At 42.0% G+C, this 14,486-nt stretch overlaps 1 protein-coding gene across 16 annotated transcripts in view; it reads right to left on the reverse strand.

Moving 5' to 3' along the window:
- Positions 1-14,486, reverse strand: part of FAM217B (family with sequence similarity 217 member B) — a 91,617-nt gene that overhangs the window by 15,618 nt on the left and 61,513 nt on the right. For all 16 annotated transcript variants that reach the window (XM_033914451.1, XM_033914449.1, XM_033914446.1 and 13 more), the window contains one exon: positions 3,998-5,163. In XM_033914451.1, coding sequence (XP_033770342.1) covers positions 3,998-5,163 — 1,166 coding nt within the window. The remainder of the gene's footprint in view (positions 1-3,997; positions 5,164-14,486) is intronic.

Here is a 14,486-nt window from a genome sequence, read left to right on the forward strand (position 1 = left end):
AGTGTGCCCCGGCTCGAGAAAGTTTGTAATAAGTCCATGAGATGAGGTCAGTCACATAAGGTTACAAAATGCTCAATAAACCACAGAATCTCACATATAATAAAATTCTACAGATTTCTTCCAAACGCATATGAAAACATTTTCCGAGACTTAACAGTCATGACAGTTAACTAACCTCCACCCCCCCTTTTTCAAAACCGTAATGAGGTTTTTAGCACCAGCTGTGGCGCTAACGGCTCCGATGCACATAGGAAATCTATGAACATCGGAGCTGTTACTACAACGGCTGGCGCTAAAAACGCTAGCGCGGTTTTGTAAAAAGGGGGGTGGGGGGTGGGTAACTGTATGGCTTTAATATCCACCTATGAGCCCAAATGTTAATGATCCTCTGTGAAGTCACTAAAAAATTTTGAGATATAAATAATCTAAACCAAATTTACAGACTGTATTTGAGGTCTGTTCAAAAAATTCCAGGACTGATTTTCTAAAAATTTATTAAACAATCTTACAAGTTATTCCATTGGGTCCCCTTCAAAGTATTCCCCTTCCCTATAAATACATTTTCCCCCAACGTCGTTTCCACTTCTGGAAACAGTCCTTAAACGCATCTTCAGGAATCGCCAAAAGATGCTGCGTTTAATTTTGCTTTATGTCTTCAATGGTGTCATATCACTTTCCTTTCAGCGTGGATTTAAGTTTAGGAAACAAGAAGTCAGCAGGGGCCAAGTTAGGAGAATAAGGTGGCTGGGGAAGAACTGTCATTGTGTTTTTGTGCAAAATTTGCAAATTTTGATGCATTCAAAACACCTTCCACGACTCATGACATGTTCCCCATAAGCCACTTTCAACATTTCATAAGTTTCTATAGCGGTGTTACTAATTTAAAACAGAACTTCACGCTGTAGTGCTGTTCATTGAGGTTGCAGGTGATGACAAATAGCCAATCGCAAAAACACACTTTCACAAAAACTGCTGTAGCTCAGAGATGAAAACAGATATCAACAGACGGAAAAAAGGAGGTTACACGTGAGGTTGCAAGCTACTCAATGCCACCTTACGTGTCTCCAAAGAACTTCCCGTTGGCGGGCAAGTCAAACTGTACTGGAACTTTTTGAACAGACCTTATATGTTCCATCTGCTAAGCCCTTTTACAATGTATTAATGACAAAAGAATATCAGTTTTCTTTTGCCTATAAAAAACACAATAAAACAGTATTTTGATAAACATATTTACAGATAAGTCTATACTGCACAGAATATAAACTATATTAAACTATTTCAGTTCCACTTTAACTGTGAATATCTTATTTTAATAGCCTCAGTAAATAATGTAAAATAAAATTTCTATGGACAACTTTTTACTAAAGTGTGATAAAAAAATCAGAGCTTAACATGTTAACACGGGACTTGGCCACATCCTAAGTCCAGATTTAACATGACACTTTTTAGGGCTTTTCCCCCTTTTGTTATTTGCAGGTCATGTGCAATGTTCCCTATAAGCCATGCAGGAGTTTTCCAGCCTCATTCCTGCCACTGTAGGGTGATAATTCTACATTGTGGGTTTTTTTTAATCACTAGGGACAAGCACGTCCTCTAGAATTCTGCAAACTTTTCCTGTTCCTCACTATTGAAAATGTGTTATTAAAACAGTACAATCACTGGCAGGAATGTAGGTGGAGGACTCCTCCATTGCTTAGAGCAGGGGTGGGCAGCCATGTTCCTTGAGGGCCAAATCCCAGTTTTTCAAGATTTCCACAGTGAAATGCATTAGATTGATTTGCATGTACTGCTTCCATTGTATAAAAATAGATCTCATGCATATTTGTTACAGACATCTTGAAAACTCCAATGGCTTGTGGCCCACAAAGACCATGCTTGCCCACTCCTGGCTTAGAAGGAACATTGATCACGTGCTAATGATCTCACTGGCATATGGTACCTGCAAAAAATTAATATCCAGTAGCACGCATCAATTATAATGTGCTAGCTGGATAATGCAAGCACACCAAATCTCCTCTCATAACATGCCCCCCCCCAAAAAAAATAAAATAATTTTTTTTTTACAAAACCGGTAATGTGCTGGTTAGCACATGCAAAGTAAAAAAAAAATACAAAACACTTTAATGTGTTCTGAAGTAACCTGTTCTTACATGCCAAACCATGCAATAAGAGGGGAATTCAGTAAATGGCGCCAGGATGATCTGGGCTATGCTAGTATTCTATAAAGGGCACTAGGCACAGAAAGCTCTTTACAGAATACTAGCTTAGCATGCATTTCATGCCTAACCTTGGCCACCAGTATCTATGCCAATCAAAACATAATGTAAATGCTGGTGCCCAACTAATGACAACTAATGCAAATGACAGTATTCTATAACACTGCGCCAAAATTCCAGGAAGGACCCTGATCTACCCATGTCCCTCTCATGGACATGTCACCTATGGAGTGGTGTGCTCTGAAAGTTAGGCATTCATGCTATGGAATACAGTACATATAGATCCAGGTGTAACTCCTAATTACTGCCAATAATTATCACCTAATTAGCTATTTCGTTCATGTTTAGGTCTGGGATCCATGCCCAAACGTGCATATCCAACTTTAGGAGACGCATACAGAATCTGCTCTTAGGTAAAAGGGCCCAATAATGAAATATGAAATAATACTCTTGAATTTGTGTTTTACTGTTTATCATAACTCATATATAGGGCTCCTTTTACTAAGCTGTGGTAGCGTTTCTAGCGCACACAAAATATTAGCGCCCGCTACCCCCACGCTAAGCGGCTATAACTAACGCCAGCTCAATGGTGGCATTAGCGTCTAGCGTGCGGGGCAATGTAGCACGTGCTAAAACCGCTAGCGCAGCTTAGTAAAAGGAGCCCATAGTTTTGTTCTCATGTTTTTATATTTTGTGCTTTATTGTGTACATCGCCTAGAGTTCTCTTTGGAAAAAGGGGCAACTAATAAATTAATGCAGACCACTGGAAGATACCTCAGTGACGAATGTGGCAGTCGGTCCTAAAGGCTTAGAACAAGATGAATGGTTTGGAGTAGAAAAGTGCTTTACTATTAAGAAAATCTACAAAAAAGACTCAAGTCATTATAACCACTGCTGGTGCTATTTACAAGAACTGAAATTTTTAACGGACACTAAAGGATATTGTGCCAGAGTCTGTGCTTATTCAGAAATAGTTCTACAAGTATGATGGGCCTTTTTCTGAAAATGTTTCCTTTCATTGATACATAAAGGGGGGACTTTTATAAATGATGCCTAAAGTTAAGCACCAAAAACCTAGGTGCTATGATAGTATTCTATAAGGGCAGAGTTGGGTGCCAAATCTGATACAGAATACTAGTTTAAGTCCACAGTTTTATGCATAACTTTAAGCACTACCACTTATGCCATGCTTATGGATAGTATAAATACTGGTGCCTAAAATCAGCAGTTGGGCGTCAAAAAAATAGTTGGAATGTTAATGACCCGCCAATGCCTCTCCCATTGGAATGCCACTTGTGCAGTTGCGCGCTAGAACATTTAGCTGCCAAATTAATGAATAGTGTCCAATTGCACTGTTTTGGTGTCTAACATCCATTAAGCCCCGTTGCCACATACAAACATTTGGCGCCAAATTCATGCCTAACTTTTAGTCACCATTTATAGAATGCCCATGAAAATGCTTAAATTCCCAGTAGATGCAATTACCAAAGAGTTAGGATTCTTAAGAATCACGTCAGTGCTGGCTTGTTTCCAAAACCCAAAAAGAAAAAACAGTGACTTAATGAATTCCTGCCTCAGAAACCACATGCAGTAGAGATGGCAGTTGGCTGGCACCAACTTGCCTGTTCAGTTCACCTGGCAACCCTCCCTTAGCAGCTTAGGCTAGAATAACCGGGCAGATTAGTTAGCTGGTCTTTACTTGCCATTATTTACTATGTCACTACTTCCTTCTTAAATAAATCCCCTGATAACGGAATAATTAATTACATGTTTCTATTTACATGAGGTTTGTTTAACTCCATTTGTTTTGAGCTTTCGTTCAGATGTTGCCTTTTTGACTGATGTATGACAATTACTGGCAGCTCCATTCTTCTTTGTATTGACGAACACATAAGTTTTAAGGCCCTTGAGAGGGGCTGATGGACTATGGAATGTGAGAGACTGTTTGGAGGGTCTGATGTTAGAAGCACTCTGAAGCATTGGGCTGCATTTACAGGCTTCCATCTCCAGCAGCTGTGGCTTTTTGTTTTCATTTTTTTTTTTGATCACAGAGTGTATATGTTTTTGAGGAGATGACGTATCACCAGTTGCATCACCAACTTTTGCGTGTCTTTGACATACATATAACTGACTGGATTCTCCTTCACAGTGCAAATCTTTCCTGAGTTGGTTGCTGGTTTGAGCAGGAGGAAGTCTGGATAAGCTCTCAGGATGAACTAGTTGCTTGTGGGTTACTTGATTATGCCAAGATCTGCTTTTCCCAGGGCTTTTCACATAGCGGCTAGAGCTGCTAGGAGTTTGAGGCCTGGATCTGACAGCTTTCACCTTCTCATTTTGTATAGTTTGTATCTGTAGCCACTCTAAGTGTAGAAGTCGATCAACATATTTCTCAAGAAACCCTGCTGGCGGAGGCCGAGGTGCATGTTTGCCTTCTGTGTTAATAAAAACAGCCAACTGATGTAGGTCCCAGGAGTTAAACGGTGGTGGTAGGAAGTCTGGGTAATAGTATTCTGATTCTTTATATCCCAGATCAAAAAGATGATCAAAACTTCCTGGCTCAATTTTCTCAGCACGGAGATTTAAATCTGGTGGAGTGAAAGGGGACGGTGGAATAGGAATCCTTTCTGAATCAGAAAGGTCACTGGCGCTGTCCTCATCTGCCTCCTCTTTAATAATCCTGATGGATTCAAAGTCAAGGAACATTTGCCTTGTACCCTGGGAAGGGTAACATCCAACTTCTGTAACATTTCCCAGGATTTCAGAACCAGACTTTTTGCTCACATAAGAATTCCGCATTGAAGTAGCTTCTGTCCTTTTGGGGTCATCCAATGAGCTTTCCCTTAAGCTTGAGATCTTTTTTTGTGACCCAATTTCACTTAACCTTTTCTCTGAAGGTGCCTTCTTGGATTCTTGTATCTTGTGTGTGGATGAATTAGCATTCATAATTCTGTGGAAACAAAAAAACAATTACTACCAAAATATCTGGTTCATGGATCTAAAACATAGAATATACAAAAGAACAATACTTTTCATAGTTCTAAAGTAATATACTTAATCTTAATTTTATGTACATCTTTGTACTGTTTTATTATTCTTGCCAGGACCCAGAAATGGAATGGGAAAATTCATTTTCCCCAGAGCTCTACACAGAGAGCATGGACTTGTGAAACCTGCACCTGCTTCCTGGCATGGAAACTTGCTGCAGCCAGCTAAAGAAAAACTCGTTTAAAATGGTTAGAGCGGCCCTGGACCTTTGCAGAGTTCTCTCTCTTTAGAAATTCCAACATTACCGGGGAAAGTTCCCATAATGTTACCCTGAATAATAAAGTATTTACCAATGGTGATCTAAAGTCTTCCTGCACAACATTTGCACTTCTGATGTAAGAGCACTTGACCTGGTAGCTCCCAGAATACCACTTTGCATAACAGCCGATTGCCCATAGCTGGTGATTCAAATAAGGATCATAATATTCTCTCCAAGGTCTTTGGTTATTCAGCAGGTAAAGATTCAAGAGCTTTTCTTCCTCCACAAGTGGGACTGAAGACACTAGAAAAGAAGCTGAACTATCTGTGGCAGATCAAGGCATCTTTGCTTGTGGCAGTGTATGGCTCGGTGATGACCCATGCACTTTCAAATTCTGCTGAGAAGCCAGTGTGGGAGTTAATGTTGCTAATAATACTGCAATGTGCAGGTGGAGAACAACCTTATGACTTGTAGTGGATGTACAAGCCATCAGGTAAATGCTTCCCTATTGTGGTTTACCTTTTATATATTCTTTACTTTTAATTTGTAGTTCTCCCAACTTTCCTATTGTTTAACGTTAGTCAAGTATTGTTTAGTGGGTATTTATTGGTTTGTTGTCTCCTTTTTAATACAACTTGTAAAACATTTAGAAGTCTTGATTTGCGTTTTATTAAAATTTTAATAAACTTGATTCTCCCTTCTGCTTCCCCAGGATCCAGAATATTCGGGTGCCTCAGGACACTGCCATCTTGGATCAGAATTAAAATTTTGAGACTAAGAGTGATGTAAAAGAACTATTATTTATTCTACTTTCATTTTAAAAGAATGGTGATATGGGGAATAAATAAATATTTGATTTAGAGTCAATAATATAACAATAAAGAGTGTAAATAAATTTATTCTAATTTCCCTGAACATTACAGGGTTTAAACTCCAAAGACTGGGGTCTTTGTAGCTTTGGAACAATGCATTAGTTCTGTGGTTCTTAGGCCTGTCAATGCACAGAATTGGCAAAGAAACACAGAGCTCCTTTTATGAAACCGTGTTAGCGGTTTTAGCGCACGCTAAACCCACGCTACGCGGCTAGAACGCCAGCTCAATGCTGGCATTAACATCTAGCGCAGCTAGCAGTTTAGCATGCACTATTATGCGCGTTAAACCGTTAATGCGGCTTTGTCAAAGGAGCCCACAGTTCCCCCACCTTTGCTTTTAACAACTGATTGACATAACTTGGATACTGGAAAAGGAACCAAAAGTGAATGAATTCACTAACACTGATAGGGACATCTAGACCAGGACATTTGCCAGGGAAGAGGAGGAAGTGAGCCTTCTCGTACTGATAAGAACATTTGTGCTGGGATGTTTAGCCCCCCAAATGTAAGGTTTTGGAGGGGTAAAGTTGAAGCAAAGGCAGCCTTACAATCCGCCAGGTCCCGGGTTCAATACCCTTGCAGAAGATTCAGTAGAAGTAAAATTAAATGACAAGCACAGCCAGAAGTGATTACATAAAGAATATAATGTAGAAATAGGCTTAATATTATAGAAAGGCAATCTTTAGAAAGATACATAAGCTTTACTGGGTTACAAATGGACAGACGGAAATAGACATAAGCTTTACAAATACAGAGTGGATTCAGAGAGAGAGAGAGAAAGAAAGAGAGAGAAAGAGAGAATCTTATTCTAAAACTAGTCTTTAAGCCCGTTACATTAATGGGTGCTAGAATAGAAGTGTGTCTGTCTTTCTTTCTCTCTCTTCCTTGGCCGCTTTCTGTCTTTCTTTCTGTCTCTCTCTTTCATCAGCTATCCACCACCACCCCTTGCCTGCTCCCCCTGTCCAGCAGTAGTACTTCTCCCTTCGTTTTACGTCTCCCCTGTCCAGCAGCACCTCTTCCCTGCTCCCCCTGTCCAGCAGTAGGCCTCCTTTCCTGTTATCTCCCCCCCGTCCAACACCACCTCTTCCCTGCTTCCTCTGTCCAGCAGCCCCCCTTACCTGCTCCCCCTGGCCAGTATCTGGCTTCCTGGTCTGTTCACTTCTGCCCTCCTCTTCAAAGCAGCCTGCTGAGGTTCGCAGCCGGCTGTGGCGAATCTCACAGGCCGCGCTCTGCATGTCGGTAGCACGTTCCTTTGACGCAATTCTGTGCTGGCCAGGGTGAACAGGTAAGGAGTGCTGCTGGACAGAGGGAGCAGGGAAGAGGTAGTGTTGGACAGGGGGGGAGGCCTACTGCTGGACAGGGGAATTTATAAAGATTACAATTAAGCATAACAATTAAGGAATAAGTTTTACAAATACAGAGACTGCTTCTGTGCTCTTGTGAATGAGAAAGAACAGAGAAAGAAAAGAATCCAAGGGAAAGAGAGACAGGAAAGGGGTGACGTTGAAACAGAGAAGCGTGATGTTCCAGGGAGAGCAAGAGAAAGGAGGGTGTGGGGTGATGTTCCAAGCTTCGGGTTCCAGGGATAGAGACCGAGGGGTGTTGCAGAGAGGAGGCTTTTATAGCTTGGAATCTTATTCTGAATATAGAAACTATTGTATTTCCCAGTATCTTTATGTTTACAATTTGTAAACTGTTTGAAACAATGGTTAGTTTAATTGATAAGGAAGATGTGATACTTGCAGGCATGGTAGATAGGATTAGAATCTGGCTTCTTTGTCCCATTCAAGTAGCATATCTTCTTGATAAACAATCCAGTCTGGCTGTATGCTTAATGTATATGAATTCAGTGCAGGAGCATTTAGGGTCTATTTGCATCAACATTCCAGAGTCAGATTGATATAGAAACATAAAACATGTCCCATAGGCCTCTGCTGACATTGGTAAGGCCAACCGAAAATGCTGAGGCTGACAGGATGTACTAACACTTCAATGCGTAGACTTCTAAAGAGAATTCACAGATGTATAGAAAGTAGCAATTCAAATACATGTGCCTAGGCACTAGAGCAGTGTTCTTCAACCTTTTTACACCTATGGACCGGCGGAAATAAAATAATTATTTAGTGGACCAGCAAACTACTAAGACTGAAATTAAAAAAAAAACAAACATCTCCACCCCGTCCCCGTGAGCTCGGTCCCACAAACCATCTGATCCCATCCGCACAAGCCTCAAATAGTTATGATTTTATATTGAACATATTTTATTAAAGTATAAAAAGAAACAATATTCTATACAATTGTCATTTTATAAATACAAATAATACAGAGCAAAGAACAACAAAACCCCTGTCTCCCCTCCCCTTCACATATATCCCCTCTACTATCAAGAAAACTGAATAAGCCAAATTATTACAGAATGCTACACAAATATTATGTAACAGAATACCACAGTCACACATGGCAAGAATAGTGTTAGGGGAGTGGAACTAGGGCAACTGCCCCCTGGTCAGAGAGAGCCCTATGCCAGCTGGAAGCTAAAGAATTACTGCCTGGGCTTTGCACTCCCCAGTTATGTCTAGCAAGATACATATTTCAAATCTGATATATTCTAACCACAAGATAGAAATAAAATTATTTTTTTCTACCTTTTGTCATCTCTGGTTTTTGCTTTCATTGTCTTTTCACTCTCTTCCATCCAGCGTCTGCCCTCTGTCTCTTCATTCCAGCATCTGCCCCTTCCATTCACTGTCTGTCTTTTCCTGCCATCTCTCCTCCTGCCCATGTCTTCCATCATCTTCCTTCTTTTCCCCTCATGGTCTGGCATCTCTCACCTTCCCTCCCCCCTTTGGTTTTTAGCATCTCTCTCTTCTCATTTCCTCCACTTAGATCTGATATTGTTCTCTCCTCTCTCTTCCCTTTCCTTTTCTTCTCTGGTCTTCCTTCTCTATTTTCTGCCTCCATCTAAATTAAATTCTTTCTTACTATTTAGTACTGTTTCCCTCTTTTCACTGTCTACCCACAGCTTGTCACCCCTTTCCCTCACCCCTTCATTATCTTACTAACTCTATTTTCTTCCCCCTTTATTTATCTTCTCCTTCCATCCAGTATGTGTTCTTTCCCCACTTCCATTCAGCATCTGCTCGCCACTCTCAACTGACATCCATCTGCCTTCTGCTCTCTCTCCTCTCCTCACTTCCATCATCTGCTCCCTTCTCTCTCTCTCTCTCCCCCCTCCACTTCCATCATCTGCTCCTTTCCCCTCACCTTTGCGGGTCACTTTCTTTCCCTTGAGTGTGGCTCATGTCGGAGGGGAAGCTTTGGCTGAGTGGAAAAAAGGGACCTGCAAAGGTGAGAGGAAGGGAGACCTCCAGGACAGCTGCTCTTTGCCCTCCTTCAGCGGCCCAAGAGTCTTTAGGCTAGCGGCAGCTCTGTGTGCTTTTAACTTCGGCACAGATCTGCCCCTAAGAAGTAGTTTAGCTGCGGTTTCATGAAGCAGCCTCGGGGCCTTTGCTAGGCCGGCCCGCTTCGATGATGCGATGTGGGCTGGCCTAGCAAAGGCCCCGAGGCTGCCTCATGAAACCGCAGCTAAACTACTGCTTAGGGGGCAGCTCTGTGCCGAAGTTAAAAGCACACAGAGCTGCTGCTGCTGGTCTGGAGGTGCCGAGACAAGGCTGGAAGCATACGCGGCAGGAGTCCTGGCGAAGACAGGAGTCCCAGCACAGCGACGGCAAAAGGAAGTTGCAAGTCAGCTGACGCCGGCACCTTTTGTTGCGGCGGACCCAAATCATTCGCGGACCGGCAAGATTTTTTGCGGACCGGCACCGGTCTGTGGAACGGCGGTTGAAGAATAGTGCACTAGAGCAACTCTAGTTCAAGGCCTGAAAGTTAAAGTAGTTTTGACTTTTACAGCTTATATCCACTGGATGGCAGTACAGACTAAATCATTATGAGTTGATTATACTAATTTTCAATCAGTGTACCAGTAATGATATTACCAGATAAAGGTGTAGCTAATATCCAAGCTTGTTATAAAGTATGGAAACATAATAACGAGATAATAATATATAAATCTGTGATTCATTTCAGACATGCAAAACAAAGCCAATGTTTTTCTCTCTCTTATTTTCTTTGTGTATTTTTGACTGATGTGCTTCTCTGTATATCTTTGGGTTGTCTTTCTGTAACTATGGGCTAGATTCACGAACCTGCCCGATCGGGCCCGATCCAGGCAGGTCCGCCAAATTCAGGAAACATATGCAGATGGGGGTGATCGGAGGAACGCCCCCATATGCCTGCACGGGTCACTCGATAGCAATCCCCGTGCAAGCGCAGACCTCAGGGCCGGCATAGATATATATATATTTTTTTAAAGGCGATCGTTTTAATGGAGCCCCTGGTTTTAACCCGCTTAAGGCCACAGGTTAAAATCATGGGCTTGCGGTGCGGGGAAGGGAGGCAGGCAGGCAACGTGTTCGGGGAAGGGAGGCAGCATGTTCGGGGCTGCAGGATAGGGGCTGACAGGGCAAAGAGCAGGGCTGCAGAAGGCAGGGCAGCCGGAAAGGGCTTCAGCGACTGGTCCTCAGCAGTTGCTTTTTTTTGATCGGCCAGCCCAGTCGGAATTGCGTCCCTGCCTACTTTGCATGCCGTTGCCCTTATTTGCACGCGCGGATCGGAGGATGGTCGGAAGAGAGGTAAGTGAATTGGGCTGGGATCACTAAGAGGTCGCAAACCAAATCGGTACACGATCGGTTTGCTTAGTGAATTTGGGCCTATCTGAGTAACTGACAAGTTTTAACTAATAAGTCTATGAAGACTCTTTGTGTTAGCTGAAGAAAGGTGATATCTAGCATCAGGTGACACAGATTCAGAGCCTTATCTCTTAACAGAAAGTGTGTGGGCATCAGCCTGTACAAAATATTTCTGCAGGTGTGTGGATAAAGAGCCAGTTCGGTAAGGGATCTCTTTCATTGTCTTTTTACTGGCAAAAAATTCTTAATCTCTGAAACTAAGATGAAAACTTCCAGAGGAGTAGCCATATTAGTATAGAGTAGCAAAACTGACAAGAGACTGATGGTGCCTTATAGGCCAACCAAAGACCATTTCACCAGATGCATTCATACTGTCAGACAACAAAGAAAAATGGGGAGACCAATGATCCACAGTGAAAACAATCCACCGATGAAAACAAAAACTGTGGATACAGATGTTCTGGAGATAATTTATTAAACACTGGCATATAAAACCATGAAAATTCAATTTAAAAAGTACAATGATAAAAAATATGGTTGGATTTTTATCACAGTATTTTTTATCATTGTACTTTTTAAATTGAATTTTCATGGTTTTATATGCCAGTGTTTAATAAATTATCTCCAGAACATCTGTATCCATAGTTTTTGTTTTCATACGGATTCATCTAGTGAAATTAATTATTTCATTCTTGAAAGTTCGTGTCTCAATAAATTGGTCACAAAGGTGGCACCAGCCTCTGTAGCTAAGAAATATCTTCAGCCATGAACAGCATATTTTGACTTCATAAAACTTTGTCTTATGTCTGTCTGAACTAGACAAGGCAATAAGCAACTTTCATTGTAATGCCATCATCACAGAACAGCTGCTGAAAGGAAACAGAAACCTCCTTTGTTATAATCATGCTTGAGCCACAGTCTCTGAAAGTAGTAAGGCCAGAGAATCATGGTGGCAGTACAGCACAATTTTCTATTTAAGAAATGGGATGAACTGCATGAAAAGACTTTCCTGTTAGAAGATACTGTACTACTACTGCAGGGCAAAGTGAACATCATTGATAAACTGAGAATTTCTGTACACCAGAGGAAAGGAAGCGGAAGAATTAGTAACATTTATGTAGAGTCCTCATCTGCCAAAGATAACCTGTAAATTCAGATTATTGAGAATGAGATAAACTGTATAACGCCACATCAGAAAAAATACCCAAGACCATTAAAAATCTAACATTGGGAAGATCTAAGTAGAGTCAATGCACAGTAAAGGAAGAGGTCTCTCTGGAACCACAAGAACAAACAAGAGATGATCAAAACAAGGTTTATGTTGCTATTTCTAGTAAAGATAAAAATCAGTGTAGTAAGACCAAAACTTCTGAAGATCCTCAAGAATAAGGCTATATTGGTTCTTGTTGAGAAAGCAAACTGGAAACCGATTCATAAATACAGGATGAGATTAACTGAGAATACTAGTGTGAAGAAGCTTTTTACTCTAATCCTGACTGGATAAGCTGGGTTTTGCCAGGATAAAACTGCATTTTGAAAACCATCTCTTCCAGCCCTACATAAAAAAGGGGTTGTCATGTCAGGGAATGAAAATCTCAAATACATACTTTCTGGTGCGTAATTGGTACCTGCTGATCTGCATACGGGTAAGTTGTGGCATGCAAACTGGGTACATTTTCAAATTTTAAAAATATGCATTTAGAGTTTCATGCATTCCTTCTTCAACAGTAGGCTGCATGCTTTTATTTGCACAGTAAAATATTTGCCTGTGGTTTATTTAAAATGGAACTAATTGCAGAAAATCTGGGAATATCTGAGAGAATTAGGTGGAATTACTTGTACAATTGTCTCAAACTCCTGCCATTCTGACATCACATTTTTCAGCTTTACACAGAATGCTTTCTAAATCAGTGTTTCTCAACATGCAGTACATGTACCCTTAGGGATACACAAGTCACTTGTTGGAGGTATGCGGCATTGTACGGATCTCCGCCCCCCCCCTTTAATGGCCGCTGCTGTAAAGGATCCCATGCCCTCCTTATTACCTGCCCACCCACCCCCTTCCACCGAAGCCACTGCCGGGGATCCCATACCCACCTTCCAGCCTGCCCACCTCCAACGAAGCCAACCCAGGCTTCCCTCCAATGTCAGAGCTGACGACGAATGAAAGCCTTCTGGGTCAGTGGGGAATCCCAGTTAACTCCTTCCAGGTGGGCTGATCCTTCCTGCTTTCAGCGGCACTTTTTGCAGGGACACGTCAGCGGTTCTTTCATGGTACACGTAGCTGAACTGTAAACCTCTCCGACGTCAGAGGGAAGGGCTTGTGGGCCAGCCACTGCCTGCACATTCCTGCAAAAAGTGCCAATGAAGGTAGGAGCAGCCCAGCTGGATGGACCTGAATGAAGCAAGCATGGTCCTGGAGTGAGCAAGTAAGGGAGTGGACATAATCTGTGACTAAGGGAGAAAGGGGGGGAGGAATAGCGCATTGGAACATGGGAGGTGCACGATTTTGGGACAAATGCTGGAAGACAGGGAGGGGGAGCATAAACTTGGGACACAGAAGGAAGAGAGGAGGCATGAACATGGGACACTGAAGGGAAGGAAGAAGGGGAACCTAACTTGGGGACATAGGAGGGAGGAAATAGAAAGGGAGAACTGTTGTGTTTGAGTGTGTGAGTGAGAGGGAAAAGATGGTGCACAAGGGGATAGGAAGAAAGAGGAAAATTGGGGGGGGGGGAGAGAAAAAAATAAAGAAATGCATGGGGAATAGGATGAGAGGGAGAAATATTGGATATGGTGATGAAGAGGAAACAGAGGAACAGATTGAAGGGGATGAAAGGGGGAGGAATGTTGGACATAGTGATGGAGGGAGAGATGTGGCATGGTGCTGGAGAGGGGTGATAGAAGGAGAAATGGACATGGGGCTGGTGGGCAGTGGTGAAAAATGCTGTATATAATCCAGGGGATGAGAGAGGGAGAAATGTTGGATGTGGTAGTAGAGGGGTTGGGAGAAATGCACCCTAGCTCTCTCTTTTCTCTCTTTCCCCACTCCCTTTGCAGCAAGGGAGGGAATGAGAGAAAGACAGATGGACAGTGAGAGAGAGAAGGAGACATGTTGCCAATAGGGGTGAAGGAGAGAGGAAGAAAAGTTGGACTCATGGAGGACAAAGAGATGTTGGTTGGGGAAGGGGATGAGGTCTAGAGGAGAGGAAGCATGCAGAAGGCAGAAAGAAAGAAATATTGGATGCACAGTCAGAAGAAGTGCAACCAGAGACTCATGAAATCACCAGACAACAAAGGTAGGAAAAATGATTTTATTTACAATTTAGTGATCAAAACATATCAGTTTTGAGAATTTATAGCTGCTGTCTATATTTTGCACTACATTTGTCTTTTTTTTTATAGT

The sequence above is a fragment of the Geotrypetes seraphini genome, chromosome 11, assembly GCF_902459505.1.
Source record: "Geotrypetes seraphini chromosome 11, aGeoSer1.1, whole genome shotgun sequence".
Taxonomy (NCBI): Eukaryota; Metazoa; Chordata; class Amphibia; order Gymnophiona; family Dermophiidae; genus Geotrypetes; species Geotrypetes seraphini.